Below are 25,074 nucleotides of genomic sequence, written 5' to 3'. Positions count from 1 at the left end.
CCTGCCTATTGTGAAATAGGAATCTGTTGATCTTTGTTGCTGATATAAGTATACAGATACTTGAAGATTCCTCCCTAAAAGGAAAAAAGAGATGTACCTAAGACAGCTGAACAAAAAAGGAAAAGATAACAACTCTTCATCATCCTAGTCATGTAGCTGCATTAGAAGATACCAACATTGATAATTAAGCACTGAGAGAATACAAAGCAGTGGGTTTCATCCTGAAGAACAAAGCACCAAATAAAGGCCAGAAAGGAATTTTTGCAGTCTCTTTTCCCCTTTTCTCTCTTAGCCCCTGAGAGTTAACAGGGGTCATGGACTACAATCCAAGACCTAATGGATCACAACTAATGGAAGTCATGCAGTTAAATCTCTGCAGAATGCACTAAAACGCTACTAATTTTAGATTCACCCTCGGCACAGAACCTGAAGTCAGATTTCTTGGGTTAGTCTTCACTCCTAAATCTTGATTACAAAAGAGATAAAAGCATTATGGTACAAACAATCAGACAGAAAACTGCAATGATGCTAAAATAAAAACAAAACCCAACAAATTTAACTAAAAGAAACTAACTGAAAATATAGAAGTCTGATACAGAATTTATAGAACTATTGGAGAAGGAAAAGGATCGAATCAATGAAAATCCCCATCGGATACGTGCCTGCCTTTCAGTGAAGCAGGAGGGAAAAGAGAAGTATAAGGTAATTGTTGAGTGCTCCTATTTATAGACCATTCATCACATGACCCTTCAAGCAATGTCTGACCTCAATATCAGGGGGATCCTGTAATTCCCAGTGAAGTCATCCGGAAGCTGCAGTTACTTAGTACCTCTGAAAATCAGGCCAGGAATCTTTTTGAACCGGTCCAAAACTATGATACAAACCCTGAGAGGGGCTATGTGGGATTTTTGTATAGCTGTTTGAGATCCTCAAATGGAAGGTGCTATTAAGTACAACATATTGTTAAAATAATGCAAAGTTTTCAGTTTGCCATGTAAGGGCCACTCCTTTCCTTCAGATTTACAAATATATTGCGATATATGTAAAGTACAGATCAGTAGGTAAATATCTAATATCAGTGCCTCTGTGAAAGAAAAGAAAAATGACTAGAAAACCCCCACTTCACTGTCTCCATTTTGTTTTGTAAATGGGGTCAGAACAGAAGAGAAATATGCCATCTACTCATTGTAGTAATCAGGAAAGAGTAAAGCATATTTTGAAACAGTTAAAGAGTAACATTTAGAAAGGTTCCCCCCCCCCCCAGGAAAGGAATATTTGCTCTCACCCTTGCTTATTTATTTGTAAGTTAGTTTTAACTTGAAAAAATGTGACTGTTACACAATACCAGTGTGTTTATGTGCTAATAAAAAACAACTCAGGCACTCTGTAAACTACTTGTAAAAATCCAAGATTTCTTTATAGGTTCAAATTCAACCCATAATTTGTGAGAGAGAGTAAGATGTTTAACATTCTGCTGCAATTAGTAATTCTTTTACTATTAAATTTGTACTTGTTTTAAGAAATTACATAAAGCCCATTAAAAAAATAACCTGGGGAAACTTACTGAAGTCCATGGCATGTTGACAAGGCAACAAATGATTCTGAGTTTCCTCGGATTTGGCCCTGATAATAGCAATGCTCTCCTCCCTGCAATTGAAAATAGAGACGGTGAATCCATCATGTTGCACAATATCATACACATGTCCTGTCAAACATGGCTTGTGCCATGACTATGTTGCCATGCCTACCAGCATGGTGCCCACAATTCACAGTCATTCAGCGTCGAGAGAAAACCGCAGAGGACATTCTTATCAAATAGATCAAAGAGAATTAGTCATAAGTGTCCCTAGTGCTCTGAATTTAAAGGAAACATGGTGTATAATCAAATGATAAAAGAGTGCAATGAAAATTAACACTTGTCTTTTCTTTCCTATAAGTAGTGCATATACCACACCTGCCAAATCCTGCAGTCTTTTACTTGACAAAACTGCCACTGAAGTCAGGGAAAGTTTGCCTTAGTCGGGTCTTCAGGATTGGACCTTATGTCTGTCTAGCCATATGTATCTCCAGTGAACCCATCACTGTACAATCTAGGCACTGTATACAAAATATGAATAACCTCATTTCTATCTGAAAAAGTCTTCTACATCTTCCATCATTATTCCCATTGGACTCAAACTTAATTGCTGATTCCTAGGAGAAACTCACCCAGGTCATTATGCTGTTTTGTTGTTGGTCGACGGTCAACTTAAAAAGAGGGGCCTTAAAAGCAATAACACTAGAACTCATCCTAATTTCTGGTGACAAACATGCCGCTCCCCCCAAGTAAGAACAACCTGCCCCACCCCTACATAGCTAGGTGAGCAAATATTTAAGTGTGTTTACTGAGATGAAAAGCATGATTATTCATCTTTGTGAGCTGGCAATCACTTGGGTGATAGTGATGCAGAGCCATAAGCCAAAATTGCTGTTCATACTTACAGTGTGAAATTAAATGCTCTCAGATTCTACCCTTCAAAAGTATGTTTATAACAGCTGTTTCACCAACACTAAATTAACTGAAGTTTAAAAAAGAAAACAAGAGTATGTTAGTAGCTTTTGGGATGTGACAAGGAAATCTCCTTTTGTTTTCTATAGGATCATACAGACTATGAATTTCAAAAGGAACAAGTGATTTTCAGTGCCCAACTTGAGACACCGTAAAGTGGCCTGATTTTCAGCGGGTGTATGCACTGCACTTTCTGGAAGTCAGTCCCCTGGAGTTCGGGCACCAAAAATCACTAGTCCCTTTTGACATTCTTCTTCTTCATGTTTTGTCGTCTGACACGGAGACTTTGATGCCATTGTGTAGACCTAGAAATGTACTGTACCATGAATCTGAGGTAGTGCTCAGATACTATGATGATGCCTGCCACAGAAAAAAACTAATATATGATTAGAGAGATTGAAGGCCTATAATATGTGGCTTGTTTGTTGCTTCATTTTACAAAGAGTATCCTTCTGGCAAATTTTCAATTAGAATCATAGAACCACAGGGTTAGAAGGGACCGCAACCGTTATCTAGTCTAACCCCCTGCCAAGATACAGGATTTGCTGAGTCTAAACCACTCATGATAGATGGCTATTCCACCTCCTTTTGAGAACCTCCAGTGAAGAAGCATCCATGACCTCCGTAAGCAGTCTATTTCATTGTCCTACCCTTTTTACAGTTAGGAATTTTTTCCTGCGACGTAATCTAAATCTGCTATGCTGTAGTTTGAACCATTGCCTCTGGTCTTGACCTCTGTGGCAAGAGAGAACAACTTTTCTCCATCTTTTTTATGGCAGTGTAGCAGGGTGGTCATCCTGTTCCTGCCCTGAAGGGCTTAAAACAGCCCTGGGAAAGGTCTGCGGCGGGAGAAAATCTAGGCTGATTGGGGGAAGCAGCCACAGGTGGGGCCACGCCCCAATCAGACCACAGCTGGCCCTATAAGAGGTCCAACCCCCCTTGCCAATGATGAATGGTTTACAGACTGCCGTCTGCCCCAGTGAGCAGGGCTAAATGGAGACTGGCAGTAGCCACTGAGGCAAGGTGGGGTGGGAGATTGGGGGTTCCCCTGGGAGGGGAGACCCAGAGTGAGGGGGTACTGTGGTGGGCAGAACACCTGGGCAAAGGGCACTGGGGTCTGGGAAGGACATGGGGCCAGCGGCAGGCGAGACACCAGCCTGCAGAGGGTGCTCCAGTCTGGAAAGAGCTAATTCCCTGGATGACCAGCAGGAGGCGCCGCGCTGGTGAGTCGTTGCCCCGCCACAGGCAGCCTTTCAAGTATTTGAAGACCACGATCATGTCTCCCTTTAATCTCCTCTTTTCCAAACTAAACACACCCAGTTCCTTCAGCCTTTGCTCATATGGCATGCATTCCATTCCTTTGATCATCTTTGTTGCTTGCCTCTGGATCATCTCCAGTTTCTCTTCATCCTTTCTATACATTGGTGACCAAAATTGGACACAGTACTCCAGCTGAGGCCTAACCAGTGGCGAGTAGAGCAGTAAAATCACCTCCTGTGACTTGCATGCTATGCCTCTGTTCATGCAACCTAAAATTGCATTTGCTTTTTTTTGCAAACAGCATCGCACTGCTGAGGTTGTGATCCTTCTCAGCAGTGCTGCTGCAAGCCAGTTATCTCCCATTTTGTATTTGTGTATTTGGTTTTTCTTCCCTAAGTAGCACCTTACATTTGTCATTGTTGAATTTCATTTTGTTGTCTATAGCCCAGTTCTCCAATTTATTAAGATCCCTCTGAATTTTAGCTCTATCCTCCAAAGTGTTGGCAAACCTCCCTAGCTTTCTGTCACCTGCAAATTTGATCAGTATGCACTCTATTCCTACATCCAAGTCATTAATAATAAATAATAATATACTTATAATATACTTATAATAATAATTAACAACATACTTTTAAGTTGCATCACAATTTTATCTCCTGCCTGTTTATCTGCTCTTGTATTTTATTGTGTCACCTTTCACTCTCTCCACTCCACTGACAGAGGCAGCCTCCACTGCTTGTACACACCTCTCACACCTCTGTGTTTTCCTCCAGGCTCCACTTTCACATGTTCCCTGAATTAATCTGTAAAGACACTAGCCTGTCCCCAACAAACCCCTCCCCAGGATTCACTTCTACCAAGATATCTACAGGAAATTGCCAACTGATTATATCTAGATACATGGTCAGGAGGGACTGCTGATATCTATCATATTTATTTCTTACAGTTTATTATAAGAATAAAATTTATCTGACTCAAAACCATCTAGCTGTGCACATCTGGCCTATGTAAACATATGCTTTTCTTATTGTTTGCATCATTCTGCTTTACTCCTTCCAACGATTTATTACAGCCATTCACTTGTTGCATCTTTTCTTTATTAGGTGCAGTAAACTCTTAGGGGCAGGAATCATCTTTTCCTTTGTCTGTTACAGTGTTTAGTACAATAGGGCCCCGGTCATCATCTTGGTTTGGGCCTCTAGGCACTACCATAATACATGTAATAAAAATTACCCTGAGGAATTCATGTCAAAAGAAATGATCAACTAGATGGATTTTCTAAAGACCGTATCCTATGGCGTTTAAAAGATTTTTTACCATATAATTTTTGTAACAAAGCATTACAGGAACATGTGTGTGGGTGTGAAAATAATACTGGAAAGATGATTGATGGAATCAAATGGATTCTAACTACTTCTGGAATTACCTAACTACCCTACTAATTTTGGGTAATTAGTCAAGACTAGCTTAGCCTCATACATTGTAGTGTAATGTGTATCTGCACTAGTGCCTGAGGCTCACTTATGCTGCAAAATGAAATCTGTGTAACCAGGAAGAACATTTTTCATGCAAAAACTCTGAGCCAGCATGAATCATGTGGCTCAAAAAGGGTTTTTGATCTCCTTAATAAGAATCAAATAAATGCCCCATGATAGCACTCACAGCTTTTTCACAGCTTTTCAGTTAAACTATCCCATAACATATATGTGGAAGAAATAATTTTTCTATCTACCAATCTGGAAAAGATAGAAATAAACAGACTTAAAGGTGTTGTCTGGCAAGAACATACCTTGGAGATTCTACTCTATTTAAAGCAACAGAGAGTCCTGTGGCACCTTTAAGACTGGTGCCACAGGACTCTCTGTTGCTTTTTACAGATCCAGACTAACACGGCTACCCCTCTGATACTCTATTTAATTAAATCAAATCAGTTAATGTTGCAATTTACCCATGATCATACAAACTCTGGCAGAACCAAGAATAAAGCCCAGACGTCTTCACTCCCATGCCCATATTTTTTACCACTTTGGAACATTCTGGCTTACATGTTGACATGTGGGTGAGACTTTACTATGGGCTCACGTCTTCCTTTCTGAGACAATCTAGCAGGTCAAAAGAAATCTAGGCAGATCTACACATGTACCTGGAAATATTTGTTGTCTGTGTCTCCCCAGTGCACTAAAAAAATCTGTGTTTATGAACCACACATCTTGCCTTAAGGACTCTCTTAAACCAGGATCTCAGAGCCCGTCACAGTCTCACCTAATCAGACCGACAGACAGAAAAGAGATGATGACAAAATGGAACTCTGTGGCACCCTGCACCTGAAAGCCCACAGGGAGCAAATGCCTGCTGAGGAAATTCCTGAAGTCCCAGAGCCATTTGATCATTAACCTTTTTCAAAAAGGAAAAATTAACAGCCTTGGCAATTAGAGTTCAGTACACAGTGGCAAGAGATTATTTTTCTTAATCAAAGATACACCTGCTCCCTGTTTAAAGGCAGCAACAATACCATCCTGCTGTCTAAAAGGGAAACATTAATAACCCTCATCAATAAACCAAATTTCTCCACTGATCTTCATCAACCAGGTTGGAGAAGGGTCTAGTTCATAGCTCTCCCAATGTATCAAGAACATCAGCTAGTAAATCAGAGTGGAATTTAGCAGCATGTCTCGCCTCTTGCTAGAACATTATGATGTTAATCAGGTCAGTCTGGAGCCAGTAGATCTTATTAGAAAATTAGGCTGAAAATTCTTCACAGTGAGAAAATGTCAATTCTGTTACAGTGCCTGTTACATCCTGCCTCCCCATCTGAACATTTCTGCTGGAAGAGTCTTGTCTAATGCTATGGTGAAGAAAAAGTACAACTTTTTTTTGCCTTTTCCACATGAATGTAACCACTTCCCAGGTTGTAATCAATGTAGTTCAGAACAAGCTCTCTGCTAGTGGCACTCTGTTCTTCTCCTTGCTGCTTCAGTCAGATGCAGGTACTCTGTGCTGACCCACCATGGTCACCTGTAAGAACAATGCAGCAGGCAGGGCTGGCTCCAGGCACCAGCGCAGGAAGCAGGTGCTTGGGGCGGCCAACGGAAAGGGGCGGTAGTCCGGGTATTTGGCGGCAATTCAGTGGCAGGTCCCTCAGTCCCTTTCGGAGCAAAGGGACCCGCCGCCAAATTGCGGCCAAGGAATGAAGTGGCGCAGTTGAGCTGCCGCCAAAATGCCACCGATCGCGGCTTTTTTTTTTTTTCTTCGCCACTTGAGGCGGCAAAAAAGCCTGAGCCGGCCCTGGCAGCAGGAGTGGCTGTGGCAGTCAATTGTTATTGGTAATAAAGGCTGCCATAATATTCTGCAAAAGCCATCAGAATGATGCAATGGCAGGATCCATTCAGACAGATCAAGCACCTGGACAGGAGTGAGGATATGCCCAAACATCAGCCTTTATGCATAATCTGCTATTACCTTTGGTCAGGTACTGCTCACAGAATTCTGAACTACTGCCAGCTGAGCCCATGGTATGCCAGCTTGCTACAGCCATCTCCTTGCCAACCTCTTAGCTTCATGCCAGTCAGAGTATTCTGTTTTTTAGAGAGACAAGGTGGATGAGGGTAATATATTTTATTGGACCAACTCCAGTTGGTGAGAGAGACAAGTGTTCAAGCTACACACAGCTTTTCTTCAGGTCTCTGTTTTCTGGCAGTCATGGCTCTGAGGCCTACCAACAGCTAGAGTGGCAACTGCTGCTGGAAAACAAGTAGGCTGTAGTACTAGCAGTGAAAGTAAACGGGGGGGAATCTATCCCCAGGCCTTTTAAAAATAAATATCAAAAGGAACATGAGAAGCACATTAACCAATATTCACAAAACAGGAAAAAAATAAGGAGTAAAAAATAAGAATTGGACAGCCAAACTGTACTCAAGAGGCTAATCCTTAGTAATCAACTTAGCTTCCCCTCCACAGCTTCAATGGAGAGAGTATTTACAATGGTTCTCTGCTATTTTTACTCCTCGGCGATATTAGGAAGCTAAGGACTCCCAGCCATCTGTTTGCAACAGCTCTCATTTCCAAAATACTCCAGTAAGCAGATCCAAAAAGCATCCCCTTCAACCAGGCGAGGTATAGCCATTAATACACAGTATTACTGGGCTCAAAAATGCATGACCTCCCTCTCCTGAGCTCCTGTGTACTAATATTTTAACACTCAGTAGTCCAAAGGAGAGGAGTTCCTAGTGGTAGAGTGCCCCTTTCATTACAGAGGAGAGCTCCTAAAGGACCAGCTAACAACTGCTCTATTATCTGTGACCAACTAGCGAATGATTAGCCTTTTTAAAGTGCCAGCCATTGTGTGGTCATTGGGTTTACAATTCTTGCCCTCCAGTAAGTAGCTAGTTCTACTTACAAATTCTTGAGGCTTCCACAAAGTTTAATCCAACACCAGCTGCAAGGTAATGTGCCTTTCAGATATCTACACAGTTCCCAATTGATTAAATTTTTACAAAGGGAAATCAATATTGGCCATGAACAAGGGTTCAGATTAGAATCTCGTAAGACTGAAAAAAAGTTCCAGGAAATTTTATTTTTTCTTAAAATAGGTTATGGATTTTTCAAACAAGACTCCTGGAAGCTAGGCATTTATCATGGCTATTAACATAATTTGAAGTCAAAGTGCAGCAGTGAGTGACTCTAGGACAGAGTTTTAGAACCATTAAAGAAACAGCATCATTATCACCACTGAAGCTCTCCCTGTTGGCAGCATTCTTTTAAAAGTAAATAAAAATACACAGTTGCACCAACAGTCCATATTGTACGTGGTTTATGACTGATGCTTTCAACACTAGGCATCTGCTATTGGACTAGATCTTTGGGTTCAAATGAGGTCTTGTGTTTACTGGCCAAAAGCTACAGATACCATGCTCTGCATTCAGCTTGACAGCGTGTTGGGCTAGCTCCTTAGTCAGCACACTGCCATTTGGCCAGGGAACTGCACTAGCATCTGGTGGGGAAGCAGCCTCTTGTCATTCAATGTCAGAGAAGATGGTTTTAAGTAGCACCTGCCTAAAGCAGACTGGGCAGAGGAGAACAGGGCTATTTACAGCCTCCTTCCTATCCTATCATCTATGGGGTGGCTAGTGCCACAGACATTGCTAGCTTCACAGAGTCCCTGCACTTGGATGATCACAAGACCATCGCACTGTGCCAGGTTCCTATGCCTCTGAATGTAGGAAGAAAGGAATAAGCGCTTCAAGGCACAACATGAGAGGATCTTTGTGCCTCCCTTCATGACTCTTGTGCCCCAGCACAACAGCCAGGCACAACCCAACCCTAAGGGCATGCCTACGCTGCACGCTTCTTTCCACGGCTTATAGGGAACGTGCACAGATAGTGTCCCTAGCATGGGTATAAATACAAGTATAGATGGTGAGGCATGGCTTAGGCGAGTAAAGACACGCCTGAAGGGTGTGGGTATGTACTCAACCACATACCCAACATGGCTCTCTACTCACCCAAGCTGTGCCACCTCACCTATAATGCTATTTTCACAGTGCAGGTTCCCACTGCCTTCTAGCTGCTGGAGTCCTTCCACCCTGCAGGGAGAGACTCTGGGGAAAGGATCTGGAAGTGGGGAGGTCTCAGTGCAGTGAAAGGCTTCGACAGCAGAGAGCTGCTGAACCTTTCCCTGATGCCTCCACATCCCGCCAGAGCCTTTCACTGTCATGTGTAGCTACACACCACAGCGTGGATGCTGCTTGCTTTTCACTGTGGCCGGTAGCTACACGTGCCCTACACACTGCCACCAGTGGTGTGTAGTGTAGATGTAGCCTAGACTTTTAGCAACTACTTTTTTTTTCCGCTTTCCATCCAGGGATATACATAACATGTAAATGTAACGCCGACAGACCCCAGTCATTGGCGGGCAGGATCGAACCTGGGACCTCTGGAGCTTAGTGCATGAGCCTCTACTGCATGAGCTAAAAGACAACTGGCTCCTAGCTAACGCTGTACAGCAGACTCATCTTCTCTCTCTCATTCTCCACCCCATCCCCCCAAAGTGGGTCACAACCCCATTTTAATGGGGTTGCCAGGGCTGGCTTAGACTTGCTGGTGTTTGGTGCTGAAGCCTGAGCCCCACTGCCCAGGGCTGAAGCTGAAGCCCTGGGTGGCAGGGCTCAAGTTACAGGCCCGCTGCCTGGGGCTGAAGCTCTTGGGCTTTGCCCCCCACACCCAGGGCAGCAAGGCTTAGGCAGGATCAGGCTTTGGTCCCCACTCCTGGGGTCATATAGTAACTTTTGTTGTCAGAAGGGGCTCACGGTGCAATGAAGTTTTAGAACCCCTGATCTAGAAATGTTAAGTCCCCACATGAAATAATGATGTGCTGGTTTAGTGCAGGGGCGGGCAAACATTTTGGCCTCAGGGCCGCACTGGGTTCGGAAATTGTATGGAGGGCTGTGGCCCAGCCCCCACCTCCTATCTGCTCCCCTGGGACTCCTGCCCCATCCAACCCCCCCCCGTTCCCTGACGCCCCTCCCCCCCAGGACCCCTGCCCCATCCACACTCCCCCGCTCCCTGTCCCCTGACTGCCCCCGGATCCCCTGCCCCTGACTGCCCTCTGCTGCCCCATCCAACCCCCCCCTCCTTCCTGACTGCCCCCCTGGGACTCCTGCCCCCATTCAACCCCCTATTCTCCCCCCAACCGCCCCGACCCCTATCCACACCCCCGCCCCCTGCCCACCACCCCAAACTCCCCTGCCCTCTATCCAACCCCCCCTGCTCCGCGCCCCCTTACCGCGCTGCCTGGAGCACTGGTGCCTGGCGGCGCTACAGCCGCGCTGCCCGGCTGGAGCCGGGCCACACCACCGCCACCGCCGCCACCACACAGCACAGAGCACCAGGTTAGGCTGGGCTCTGCAGCTGTGCTACCCCAGGAGCTCACAGCCCCGCCGCCCAGAGCATTGTGCCGGCAGCGGGGCAAGCTGAGGCTGCTAGGGAGGGGCAACAGCGGAGGAGGGGCCGGGGGCTAGCCTCCCAGGCCAGGAGCTCGGGGGCCGGGCAGGACAGTCCCATGGGCCGGATGTGGCCCGCGGGCCGTAGTTTGCCCACCCCTGGTTTAGTGGCTCTAGGAAACCGAGATAACAAAACATGGGGTGTATTGAGCCATTTTACTACGACTATGGATGACACATATAACACAGAAATATCATTGGAATGCTCCCGCTGCTTCAGACAGGTGGGAGTGGGGGAAAGGAACAGTGTAAAGTGACACTAGAGGTGAAACCCTGATCCTACTGAGGTAATTGGCAAAACCCCCATTGATTTCAATGGGGCTAGAATTCTACCTTCAGTGTGCCAGAATATATTTTAAACTCTTTACACCCTTCACTTCCATGTGTTTTTTTTCCTCCTCTTCCCTCCCTCCGCCTCCTCTCCCCTTTTCATGCCTTACTGTATAAGTACTGAAAAAAATGTCCTCTTAATGAAAATGTGTTGCCAGGTATGATGCGGTAGCACCCAATCAGCCAATTAAGCTGCAAATGGGGGAGATTTAGGCTATGTGCAAGGTGCTAATTAGGAGCTTCTATAAAGAAGTGGTAGGGAGGAAGTCTGCAGTCTCTATCCCAGAGATAAGGGTGAAGGGGATAGGTGCCCCTGAGAAAAGGGACAGAAATCCATAAGGAAGGGTTTACCTGGCAGGCCTAAGAGAGAAGGATTTGACTAGGAAGGCTGATGAAGGAGAAGCTTAAAGAAGCATGGTAGGAAGTAGTCAAGGGAAGAGAGCAGTAGGGTTGGTGAAGACCCAGATCTTAACTACTTGCTATAGGGCCCTGGACTGGAACCCAGAGTAGAGGGTGGGACTGGGTTCCCCCACTATCTACCACAGAGTAGTGTTGCTTGGGGCAGTGAGTGGGAAGACTTCCTGAGTTACTGCAGCAGTGACATGGTCAGGGCATCAGGCGCGAGGACTGCCTGATGCTTCTTGGGCAAACAGACTTTGGAAGATTCCTCCAGAAGGGGAATCATTGTGACCTGTCTGGAGGGCTGAGTCACAAAACAGCTGTACTGAGACTCCATGAGCAAGAGGAGAGCTGCAACGGTGGAAGAGAAGAAAGGAGGCACTGAACCTGGTGGTGCTAATCACCAGAAGAGGATGCCACCCAGCAGTAAATAGAGCACCCCGTAATACCAGGTTTTGGTAGAAGAGAAATAATTAAAAGAGGGAGGACAAGGTAATTGAACCCACTTGATCCTACATGAGTCATGATCTAAGAGTCTTTCTAGCCAATATGTTAAAAAATATGTGATTCAGAACAAGACTACAGCTGACAACTGCTGCTGTTTAATTTTTCATATTCCCATAGCAGGATGCACATAGAATGTAAACTAGTAATAATTCATCAGCTTTTTTTCCCTCCAAGTCAGGGCTGGCCTTACCATGAGGCGAACTGAGGCGGCCGCCTCAGATGCCAGACTGTGGGGGGGCGCCACTAGGACCCAGAGTGTAGAAAATTGTGTCTGCTGCTGGTGCATATGTATTCTCTCTGCTCTAGATGCACAGAGATGGTGGAGTGCTGTGCTGGAGGAAGGAGGGCACAAGAGACATAACAGGAAGGCAGGAGAAAAGGTGAGAGGGAATAACAGAAAGCAGCAGGAGCTGCAGGGAGAGAGAGGAGGAGGAGCCTCTTATGTACCTCTCTAGCACCCCCAGGAGCATGGACTGATTAACACCAGCTTCTCAGGGAGCTTCCTGTTTCCTGCTGCTTCCCTGAACCCACTTGAGGAGAACAGGCAATCAACTGAAGTAGTAGGAGCAAGTTAGGCCCTTAAGACGTTGATATCTTCCCTCACTCAGGCCCTGCTACCAGCCTGCTTATTTGTCCCCTTCAATTGAGTGTTGAGAACCACTATAGCTGGCACAGAACAGCAGTCATGAGTGAAAGAAGAAAACACCCCTCTGGGGCAGCATTCAGAAAAAGACAGAAAGCAAAGGAAGCTTTTCTATCTAAGCAGGAAGGAGTTCTCCTGAGATACATAGACACAAATGTTCACGGTGAGCCTTCCGGCCCCAGTGAGGATGTGAGTGGTGAGGAGATGCCTGATCTTCCAGTTAGTCAGAGTGCAGGTGACCTGGCAGCTACTGCAGCATCCATATCTCCATCTCAAATGGATGTAACCATGTACATTCCTGAAGAAAAGTGTAGAACAGAGAAGAGTGTGTTGGGGGCACAAGAAACAGCTGCTGCTGAGTTTAGTTCCTTAGGTCTAGATGATCCAGAGTGTGGACCCACTTGAGCAGTAGCCTGAGGGACTTCCTTCTACTGCATGGGCCACAGCAAGTGAAAAACTTCATGTTCCTCAAAGACAATGAAAATAGAAGTTTCCATCCAACACATTACTGGCGTGAAATCCCCAATGGTGACAAAGTGAAAAGGCCATGGCTTATGTACTCAAAAACCCAGAATGCTGCATACTGTTTTTGTTGCAAACTCTTCCAGTCTAATGTTCCAGCCACATTGGGTTCTACAGGAACAAAGGACTGGAAAAATCTGGCTAGAAATCTGGCATGCCATGAGAAGGCAGCAAATCACCAGAGAGCTTTCCATAGGTGGAAAGAGCTTGAGATGAGACTAAGGTTAAAGGCCACCATAGATGATCAGCATCAAGAGAAGATTGCATCAGAATCTCTTTACTGGCAAAATGTTCTGAAAAGGCTCATTGCCATTGTGAGAATGCTTGCTACCCAAAACATAGCACTGCGTGGCACCTCAGATCAGCTGTATGTGCCAAACAATGGAAACTTCCTTAAAATTGTGGAGCTGATGGCTGACTTTGATGCTGTACTCCAGGAGCATCTAAGAAGAGTCACCACCCAAGAAATGTACACACACCACTACATTGGAAAAACAATTCAAAATGAGATCACACAGTTACTGGCAACAAAAGTCAAACAGAAGATTGTGGCAGATCTGAAGTCAGCAAGATATCACTCTGTTATTCTGGATTGCACACCTGACATCAGCCATATGGAACAAATGACTTTAATGGTGCGTTTTGTAACAACGACAGAAACTAGTGAAAATGTCCCTGCAATGGTGACTGTCAGAGAGCATTTTCTAGAATTTATTGACATTGATGATACTAAAGGAGCTGGTATGACAAATGTGCTTCTTAAAAAGCTGGAAGATACAGGAATTGTGATAGCTGACATGAGAGGTCAGGGCTACGATAATGGTGCCAACATGAGAGGAAAGAACAGAGGAGTGCAGACACAGATCCGAGAGATAAACCCTCGAGCTTTTTTTGTCCCATGCAGTTCTCATTCATTGAACTTGGTGGTCAGTGATGCAGCATCAGCTTCTAGTGAGGCTGCTGAATTTTTAAATGTAATTCAAAGCATCTATGCATTTTTCTCTGCATCAACTCATCGATGGCAAATTTTGAAACAACATCTGGGAACATCCTCTCTGATACTGAAATCACTGAGTGCCACACGATGGGAAAGTCAAGTGGAGGCAATAAAGCCTATCAAACACCAAATTTGGAAGATAGATGATGCCATAGTTGCCATTATGGGGGATAATGCTATGACAGGAACTGTTCATGGGAGAACAGTGGCAGAGGGAAATGGAATCACCAGAAACATACATAACTTCAAATTTCTGTGTGGCTTAGTGTTGTGGCATGACATACTGTTTGTTGTAAGCAAGAGACTCCAAGGTGTTGACCTTGATATATCTGAAGCAATGGAACAACTAGACAAAGCAAAGTCATACTTACAGTCTTACCGGTCAGATGAGGGATTTCAAAACGTTCTGAAGAGTGCACAGAAGTTGGCAGAACTTCACACTGAAGCTATTTTCCCATCCATTCAAGAATACAAGAGTCACCAAAGAAGACGACATTTTGATTACAAGGCATGGGATAATCCCATAAGAGACCCCAAACAACAATTCAAAGTTGAATTCTTTAACCAGGTGGTAGATTGGGCAATACAGTCAGTTGAAGAATGTTTCATGCAGCTCAAGGAACACAGCAGTTTATTTGGGATGTTGTATGATATTCCAAAACTCCTCACTATACCTGAAGAAGACCTACACCAGCAATGCAGGGCACTAGAGACAGTGTTGACACATGATGACATGCGCGATATTGATGCGAGTGATTTAGGTGATGAACTGAAAGCCCTTTCAAGATACATTTCAGCAGGATCAACTCCAAAGGCTGTCTGGAATGTATGTGCACAAAAAAGATGACCACCTTCTTTCCAAATGCTTTTGTTGCTATGCGCATACTTCAACACTTCCTGTAACAGTTGCCAGTGGAGAACGCAGCTTCTCCAAGCTGAAGTTAATAAAAACACATCTATGCTCCACAATGACACAGAAGAGGCTGGTCGGCCTTGCAACCATCTCAATAGAGCATGAGCTGGCCCAGACTGTGGACTTTCAGCAGGACGCAGTTCAAATCTTTGCAACCAAGAAGGCACAGAAAGCTCCACTTTGATTATTCAAACAGATAAAAATGCCAGTGCTTACTATGCAGACAAGAAAAGTTACATTTGCTGTTCAGACATTTGAAAATTAAGTGTTACTTAAAATTTTTGAACAAGGCATTTTAAGTTGTTAGTTCTCCTTTATTGGGGTAGGTAGCAGAGCAGTACCATGAGAGGAGTAGAACAGGAAGAAGGCAGAATTGAGACCTTTCAAAGTTTTGGCCCAAGAGAGGAGGTATGGGGGTGTCATTTGAGCTCCCTGCCTCAGGTGCCAAAATGTTGTGGGCCGGCCCTGCTCCAAGTCCTATGTTTAAGACCACTTACAAGCCTGAAGGATCATTGGGTAGAGAAGGTGCAATATACAGAATGACTGAGCTACATTAGCCCCATATGTCCCACAGAGAAGAGTAAATTTTACTTAAACTCAGAAGGAACTCTCTCTATAATGTAAACTAAATTAAAACAGGAAACCTGAGACCTTCCGCAAATCATATTGATTGTAAGATGGTAGAACAACATGTCTAATCAAAAGATTTTCAGAGAAACTGAAAGTGTGCAGAAATTTGAAAGCTCTGCCAGCACCTATAATATAAACTGAGTTCTATAGTGCAGTGAGCTTCAGATAAAACAAATACAGCTATAGAAAGTTCTGTGAAAAAAACATATATGTATGGGTGAGGGCTCTGGGACTGTATAAGTACTGGAGAGGGAGCTTTGGGGAAACTTGCAGAAATCTGATTTTTTTTTTTTAATCCTTTCATCAAATAGAGGAGAGGTGTATCGTGGTGCTCAGAGGACCAGACAGCCTAGTGTTTGGGGTGCCTGACTTCCAGCCCCTTGCTTCCCTGATGGAGGTGCCTCAGTCCTTTAAGAGGTGTGGTAGAGGGACCCTGGCCCTTCCTCCCCACTGGCTCCCAGCCCAGGGCACTGTGTGAAGCAATGCCAGAAGGATCCTCCTGGCAGTGTGTAAGTCCACTGCGCTGGGCTACTTCCTACCTCAGTTTGGGGCATGCACCCTATAGTCCAAACAGTCTGTAGTGGCGCAACTTGAGTAGCAACCCCTTGTGGACTTGCTGCAGCCTGAGGTCCCTCTGGGTGGAGCAGACATAAGATTGGTGGAGCCTAACCCCTACCCCACAATGTTTCTATAGTTCAGTCATGCAGTTCATTCACTACTGGTGCCCCCTAGTCTCCTTAGCAGTTTCCCTCAGTCAGGGATGCACTGCTTCTTCCTCAGTCCAGGAGGCTGTCCCAGCTGTCAGGCTACTAATGATGCCTCCCCTCACTTAGGGAGGCAGCTATCTCCTGCCTCATCACCAGTCAGCCCTGAACTAAGCCAAGTTCTCTCCTTTTCTTCTCCCTCCAGGCCTGGCATTGGCTGCGGGTACAGTGGGGTGGGTCTAGCTGCGCCCATAAGCTCTCTTTAACCGAGTGATTCTCAACCTTTTGGGGCTCATGCCCCATTTTTAAATGTTTATGGCCTATCGTGACCCAGTAAATAGTCTGGGGGTGGAGGCCCTGAGGTGGCTTCAGTTGGGTCCTGTCCGACACTCACCCCATAGTGGCAGCTCATGTACTGTGGGGCTGGCTGGTTTTGACTCTCCACTCAGACATTGCAACCTCTGGGGTTGCAGTGCCGCGCAGGTTTGGCCCCGTCCCCCTGATTGGACCAAATTTGTGTGAGTGGAGTTGTGACCTGGCTCATGGCGTTGCAGCGCCACTCACTCAAATTTGACCTAGCCGAGTTCTCGTTGTCATGACGGCTGGGCCAAACCTGAGTGGTGCTGGAATCCCAGAGATTGCCGTACCTGCAACAGGGAGGTGAACCCAGCCAGCCCTGAGGGATACGCGCCACAGGAGCTGCCATGCAACCCTTTGAAACATTCTGGCGACCTAATTATGGGTCTCAACCCATGGGTTGACAAACCCTTATTTAACCCTTTTCATGCTGGTGTGAGGTTTCTCAACCTCTTCACAGGTGGGTTGTTGTGATTTTCCCTGATACTAACAGAGTAACCTCCTCTCTGGATACTGCAAAAATTGTCCTTACCCAAAAGGACTTACCACTAGGGCTCAAATTACTTATCATGAGTACACTTTTTTTCTTTTTTTCTTTTTTTGGCTTATGGAATGCACCATCAGATTTTTTTTTTTTTAAATATCTGACACCTGATGCAATTACCTGAGGGACGGTACCCCGGACACTCCCCATCTCACAATGCCTACTTCCTCTCCCTCCCCCCTTTCATGTTACACAAGCTGAACACTGTGATCCTATCAATGCCCTAACTGTGTTTTTCAGAAAGAAAGTATAAACACTTCCAGCAAAGTGCACTTAATATATGTGTGCGTGCCAAGTTGTATTGCTTCCCTGCTGGTTATGAGAAAGTGTTTTTGTTGAAGTGGGAAGAGACATGACTGCATTCTGCTATCCTACAGTCTTCCTAGCAAGCAGATACACCTAAGGTAGACAGGGCTATTGTATTCTAAATGGGGGACTGTGGGAGCCCCTTGCTAAATATTGGCAGCACATCACTTGATCTGTTATAAAGCAGGATTGATGCAATCTGTGAAACCCGCCCCCCCCCGCTGAAACCTCCCCCCCCAGCGCCGCTCCCTGCGCCGCCGGAGCGCCCCCCGCCAAGCGCCGTGCCGCCGGAGCGCGCCCCCCCCCCCGCAGAATGCCGCGTCACGCTGCCTCCCGCCACCCCAAGATTGGCCGCCTCTTACCAGGTGCCGCCCCAAGCATGTGCTTGGTTGCCTGGTGCCTGGAGCCGGCCCTGGCTGTGATCAATCAAACCTATGGAACTATGCTACCATGGCATATCTGAACACTAATCAGCATGTCAGTATGAGGCTTAATAAAACAATACATGATAAGATGTAATTGATACTTCACTTGATTTCAGCCACTGGGTGGTAATGACTTCTAGGCACTGCTAACCCAGGCCAGATTTGAAGCAGTGACCTTGAGAAGAAAGGCTACATATCTCGTTATCAGTCCCCTCAGCCAGCCAGTGTCCCCACCCTTTTTTTTTTTTTTTTTGGCTTTTTAACACTGTGTTCACTTCTGAATTGTTTTTCTATAAAAGAACATTTTATTTAAACCCTCCACCCCCGAAAACTATGATATTGGCATATTAAGGCTGAGATTTTAGTTGTATAAAAAAGAAGGATCCAGAGTTAAAGTTCTCCCAGCACTGTACTCTCTCCCCTTGTCCATATGCATTAAAACAGTCAGATTAGGACAACACACACTGGGTGCTGTACATACTATTTGGCTAATAGCACAGTTTAATAAGGAATTGTAATTATTTCTATAAACTTAGACACATGCACAGTATGAAACATTTTATCTTCATATATGTTGTCTGGTATTGTAACAAAAATGATTTTGTAATATACATATGAATAAGGAGAGTTAAAGTTGCTTTCTGAGTTTTACACAATTAAAACCTCAACCTTCCAATTGCATTAACATGCATTAAAAATTTTAAGTGCCTAGAGCTAGGTACCTAAATACACACTGAGGTACTTAATTAAGGACATGTCTACACAACAAACTTTAGCCAACTCAAGTTATGTCAGTATAGAGCTGCCACAGTTAGTATATTGCTTGTGCGCGTGTATACTTGGTTCCTTGTGTCAGCACTGTACGTACTCTCTAGGAGTGCTTGTTTTGACACACAGTGCAGTGCACCATGGGTAGGTATCCCACTGCACAACTCGCCACCATCCAGAGTTCTGTCTTTTGGGAAGTTTTGGCAATGCATGGTGAGGCAGAAACAAGTCATACAGGGTGACTGGGATGGCAGGTTCAAGTTCCCTTCATGCAACTTTCTCCACCCAATAATGGCATCTCACTTCCATAATTTTCACACCTATTTTGAAAATCCCACTAACTGACATGGGACTTGTTGCTGTCCGTCATCTCTGACAGAAGCATAAAGCCTGCACAACTCTGTACTATTGTCATGAGCATTGCAAGCACAGGATACATGATCCTCCAGTATTTGCAGAGCAAAAGAAAAGCTGCGGGGAACATGATGATTTCCTAGAGGGCAGATTGCTATGGGACATAGCAAGAACCAGTTCAAGATTGTTGGTGGCATTCATGGAGCAGCTGCAAATGGTGGAGTGCCACTTCTGGCCCAAGGAACGAGCGCTGACTGATGGGATCGCATTGTAATGATGAGCAGTGGCTGCAGAACTTTCAGATACACAAGGCCACATTCCTGTGTGTAGAGTTCAACCCAGCCCTTCAGCGAATGAGAATAAGAACTGCACTGACAGTGGAGAAGCACTTGGTGATCACACTGTGGAAACGTTCAATGCCAGATTGCTATTGGTCAGTGGGAAATCATTTTGGAGTTGGAACCCACTGGGGGAACCATTGTCATGAAGTGTGCAGGGCTATTAATCATCTCCTGCTATACAGGCCTGTGACTTTCAACAACATGCAGGATATAATAGATTTGCAGCAACTAAGTTTCTGAACTACGGTGGAGTAATGGATGGCATGCATATCCCTACTTTGGCAGCAGACCATCTTGCCACAGAGTATATCAACAGAAGGGGCTATTTTTCTATGGTTATGCAAGCGCTGGTGGATCACCAGGAATATTTCACCCACATCAAGGTTGGCTGGTCAGAGAAGGTGCATGATTCTTGCATTTTTAATAACACAGGACTATTCAGAAAGCTACAAGCAGGTATTTTCTTTCCCAACTGGTGGATTACCATTTGTGATGTTAAATGCCAATAATGATCCTGGGGGACCCAACCTACCCTCTAGTCCCCTGGCTTTTAGGAACTGTACACCAGCCACCTCGACAGCACCAAGGAAACAGTCAACTTCCAGATCAGCAGGTGCAGAATGACAATTGAATATGCTTTTGGTAGACTGAAGGATCACTGGCGTTGTTTACTAATAGGCTTGGACCTCAGTGTGTAAAATATCCCAAGGGTTAGAGTTGCCTGCAGTGTCCTGCATGATATCTGTGAAGTAAAGTGGGGAAAGTTGCTGCCAGTGGGGAGTGGAGGGGCTATCTGCCGAGTTTGACCAGCCAGATACAAGTGCTATGAGAAGAGCTCAACATGAGCTATATGGCTCAGGAAAGCTTTGAAAGAGCACTTTAACAGCGAGCCACAGTAATGTGTTGTGGTGTACTGTGCTCTACCTGACCCTGCACTTTAGGGGCCTGTTAGGAATTGTGTGGTGCTTGGTGCACATCTGTGAATATCACTAACAGGGCACCTATTAATTTTGTGGTGCTTGCTGTACATTTATGATTATTACACTGTTTGTCACTGATTCTATGAGTTGTCACGCTGTACATTAACAAGTGGGTGCTTTCACTCCTACTAAGTATTCTGCAGCATATGTTGGGAGCTAATAAAGATTAATTATTTTCCAAACAATAGAGTTTAACAGATTAAGAAACACTTCAAAAAATTATTTGCAAGTCAAAAGCAAATACATTAAAACCTTAATAAATTTTTGAAACAGAGTTTAAAGTAGAAGGAACATTAATGTTCATTTTAGCTGCACATACATCAACTGTGACTATCACAGGTAGGAGTATGTGAAGCTGTGGTTGTCCTTAATATCCCCCAGTGTGGAGAAGGGTAGGGATGCAGTCCCTGACACCACATGTAATTTTGAGGGTAGGGAGATGCTATGCTGGAGTTCTCCATGGACTACAAAGGGAGGCAAGCCCAGGATTGTTGAACCTACAGGTCTGCAAGAATCTACAGCATCTGTGTTTGCTGACAGAGAAGCCCCATCATGTCCTGGTGCATCTCCTGCTCTGACTTCTGGACCTTTCTCCTGCCTGTCCTTTCCTTCTCCATACAGTCTGCAATATTCATGCTCCAGGCCCTCTGTTCATGGTCTGCAGCACTGGCTTGCAGGATTTCACTTAACATGTCATCCAGAGTCCTCTTCTTTCTCCTCCTTATCTGGCTCAGGCGTTCCACAAGTATGGCGAGGGAATCCCTGAAGGCCACAATGTCAGCAGCTACAGATGAACCAGACAGAGGTACTTATCAATATATTCACAAGAGAAAGTGAAAGTTAAGATTCAGAACTCCCTTCTCTTGTTCCCCTAAAGTTTTAAATAAGCCATGCTTCTGCATCAGAGTGCTTGTGCACAGTATCACTCACAGTTCCAGCTGTGGGATGTATGGCCCACCAGGGGTGAGAGAAATGAGGAGGGAATTGCTCAGTTGCCTGAAATTAAGTATAGGGCAATGGCACTGAACATTGGCACCATTTTCCACAGGCAGTGGTGATTTTAGCTGATAGCTCACTCCTGAGGGCACCAAAGGCACAGAGCCTAGCTGCGGCTGGCGTCCTGAAGCTGTCTAGGCCCATATGCTGCTATTCTGTTTATTGCAATGGTGCCTGCCAAAGTTATTGCCAACTGGCACAGGAAAGTGTCCTACTGTGGAGGAAGAAATAAGGCTACCATCTCTAGAAACCTTCAGGAGAGGGCGTCAGAGTACCTCCATGAAAGCTTCATCGAGATGTCTCGGGAGGATTCAAGGGATGTCCCTGTGTACATAAACAAACTACTCCTCATAGCCCACCCTGCCTAACTCTGTAGGAGCAGATAACAACTCTACCTCTTTTTGTTGTACTGCTACTGTAACCCACGTACCTAAGAGATCTATTGGGGGTGGATAGGAATGAGTTGGGTCTGGTTCATTGCTACTAGGTCGATGCACAATTAGCTGTCCACACTCAGAAGTTTCTAGAATAGGATGTGGTAGTTTTGGGTGTGCTCAGTAGGTTCCCTGTTGCTGAACTCAGACTCCACAAGGGCAAGCAGCCAGGGCAGCTGCTTTACAAAAGGCCATGTGCCCAGTGTGGGCTGGAAGGAGCTGAGCCACAGGAGCAGAAAGCAGGCTGTTTTCCCTAACTCTGAAGCATTTGCGGGGTGTGTGGGGAGACGGGGTTAAACTGAGTGGTTGCTTAATCATCTGACTGGCTGGCTGCAGAGGAAGAGTCTGCCTGGATTCCAACTGAAGATTCCTACAAGCAAGTGGAGAGAAGATGTTGTTTTTGACTCAGCAAACCGTGTAGATTTGGTGATCAAGACTAACTGAGACTCAGGTGAACTCAACCTAAGCTTTTGGGAACTCTGAGTTTCTTCTCACTCTGTTTCTGACCTGTTTAGATTTTAATTTGTTCTCTTTATTTGTTTATGTATAACTGTGAAGATAATGTATGTTGCTTATAAAATAGCCATGTTATGTTGTAAAAATTAAGTTCTTTGTTTCTTTATCATAAGATTTTATAAAGTTTGGGGTGGATAGGAATGAGTTGGGTCCTTTTGTTAAGTTAATTCCTTTTGTTCTTTTGGGACTTGTATGTGGGGAGTTGACCTTGTTTAATTCTTGCTGAAAATCCTTAGAGACTGAATTCTGAGTCTCCAGGTGCTTTTCTATTGGAGTTGGGTTTTTAGGTACTGGAGAAGGGCAATGAAGTAAATTCTAACCCGCCCACAACCTCTTGTAGTACAAGCAAATTAATGAAAAGTCAATAGCTGTGCATTGTAATGGGGATAAATTTACACACTTACCCAATTTCTTTTCCCCTGCATCGGACTTGTCCATGCTCAATATCCGGGACTGACTGGACTAAGGTGGAGTTTCAAACAGGTTCTGACTCATGGCATATCTGGGCCCTCCAGTCACATGCCCCCAATCCTCTTTCTCTTCATCCACCTCATCCTCGCTGTTCACAGCAGGGCCAGTGACTCTGGGTCCTCTGAGGTATCCATGGTGGTAGTGGTTCTCTGCCAAGTATGGCATGCAGCACTTTGTAAAAGTGGCAGGTCTGCGGCTCAACACCTGATCAACTGTTGGCTTCCCTGGCCTTCTGATATGCCTGCTGCAGTTCCTCTGCTTTCATGCAGCACTGCTGCTGATGCCTGTCATACTCCTCCTGCATCCACCATGCAATCTGCTCATAAATGTCCATGTTTCTAGGGCTGGTCTGTAGCTGGGCTTGCACAGCCTCTTCTCCCACCAGGCCCAGGAGATCCAATATCTCCTGTCTACTCCAAGCCAAAGTGTGTCTGGAGTGTGCAGCCAGCACGGTCAGCTGGGCAATTGCACACAACAATGGGAGCTGCTAGGTGTGCTCCCCAAACTGGACAATCAGGAAAAGGCATTTAAAAAACTCACAGGCTTTAAATGGGGGATGGGGTCTTCCAGTCTCCATGAGCCCCGGGCAGTGGAGTTCACATTTGTGACCAGAGCAGTCAGTGTTGGGATTGTGGGACAGCTGCTGGAGGATTATTAGGGTCAACATGATTAACACAGTGTCTACATTCACATTGCATCAACCTCAATACATCTACCTTCGCTCAACGCCGTTCAGGGAAGTGGTATTACAATATTGGCTTAATGGAGAATTTACATGTATGGGAGACAAATTTAAGTGTAGATACATGCACAACTAGGTCGATGCAAGGTGGCTTACATTGACCTGACTATGTAGTGTAGACCAGGTGTAAGTTGCCTGATTTTTGAGAAGTGCCCCCAGGTCCCACTGAAGTCAATGGGAGCTACAGGTAGTTGGTACCTTTGCAAATCAAGCTATTAAGAGTCTGAACATGATCCTGAACAATTAAGGGTATGTCTACACAGCAAAGAAAAACCCATGGATGGCCAGTGCCAGCTGACTTGGGTTCATGGGGCTTAAGCTGTTTCATTGCTGTGTAGATGTCTGGGCTCAGGCTGCGAGGTGGGAGGCTCCAGCCCAAGCCCAGAAGTCTACACAGCAACAAAACAGCCCCACAGCCTAAGCCCCATGAACTCAAGTCGGCTGGCACTGGCCATCCATGGGTTTTTCTTTGCTGTGTAGACATACCCTTAGTGGCAAAGCTCCCAGTACCTTCAATGGTATAGGATCAAGAACTTAATTAAGTGCCTAAATATGGATTTACATTCCACTTCAAACATTTTGGCCATAGAGTGGGTTGGTTTGTTTTGCATAACTTATGTACAGCATGTTTACAACTTGCATACATTGTGATGTATTGGATTATTTGAGAAATAGACAAAGTGCCTGTGGTTACAATTAATCATTCTGTCTAAAAATATACATATAAATCCACCTATACTATTTCTCCAATTTGGACACTGTATCTCTGCTTAATTGTCTCAAAACTATTATCTAGGAACCTTTGTAGGTCTGCATGACAATTCTGTTTGGATAATGAGCAGAATGCATATGGCTCTAATGTGAAAAAATGAAAATATTTTATAAGAGAAAAATGTCACTGAATAGATATGAATTGTTCAGTCTAAAGAAGAAAAATCCCATTGTGTAGATTACTCAGCACTGCAAGCTGTATTTTGCCTTTCATCTTAGTGACAGCCTCAATGACAGAATGATAACGTAAAAAGAGATAAAAGGACACAGAGATATACTGCAGTGAGGTAAAGTGTATGCAAGTTAAGCATTTGTGTGCTTGGAGTTTCGAAAGATCTGTACTGACACAATCAGGAAAAGGTAATGCATGGGGGGTGGTCTGCTTCTTGTTAATTGATTGATTGAGTATTCTCTTTGCCTCTAGACGGAGTTCAGAGATCAGGATGACAGATCAGATTGCCTTACTGGTAGCAAAATTTCACTAACATGCAGGTCAAAAAAACAAAACAAACAAAAAAACTTAACCCATTGTTCTGTTTTTTAATATTGGGCATTGCTGGCTGATATTATAACAACATTGAAGGTCCTGCATACCTAGCGTTTGGAGCAGCAAGCAAA

General features: G+C 44.9%; 1 protein-coding gene across 10 annotated transcripts in view; it reads right to left on the bottom strand.

Annotated features, from left to right (window-relative positions):
- Positions 1-25,074, bottom strand: part of ADAM22 (ADAM metallopeptidase domain 22) — a 196,990-nt gene that overhangs the window by 84,212 nt on the left and 87,704 nt on the right. For all 10 annotated transcript variants that reach the window (XM_065586981.1, XM_065586984.1, XM_065586986.1 and 7 more), the window contains exon 5: positions 1,565-1,647. In XM_065586981.1, coding sequence (XP_065443053.1) covers positions 1,565-1,647 — 83 coding nt within the window. The remainder of the gene's footprint in view (positions 1-1,564; positions 1,648-25,074) is intronic.

This window comes from Chrysemys picta, chromosome 2 (assembly GCF_011386835.1).
Source record: "Chrysemys picta bellii isolate R12L10 chromosome 2, ASM1138683v2, whole genome shotgun sequence".
Lineage (NCBI taxonomy): Eukaryota > Metazoa > Chordata > Testudines > Emydidae > Chrysemys > Chrysemys picta.
This window is presented reverse-complemented; position numbering and strand designations above follow the sequence as displayed.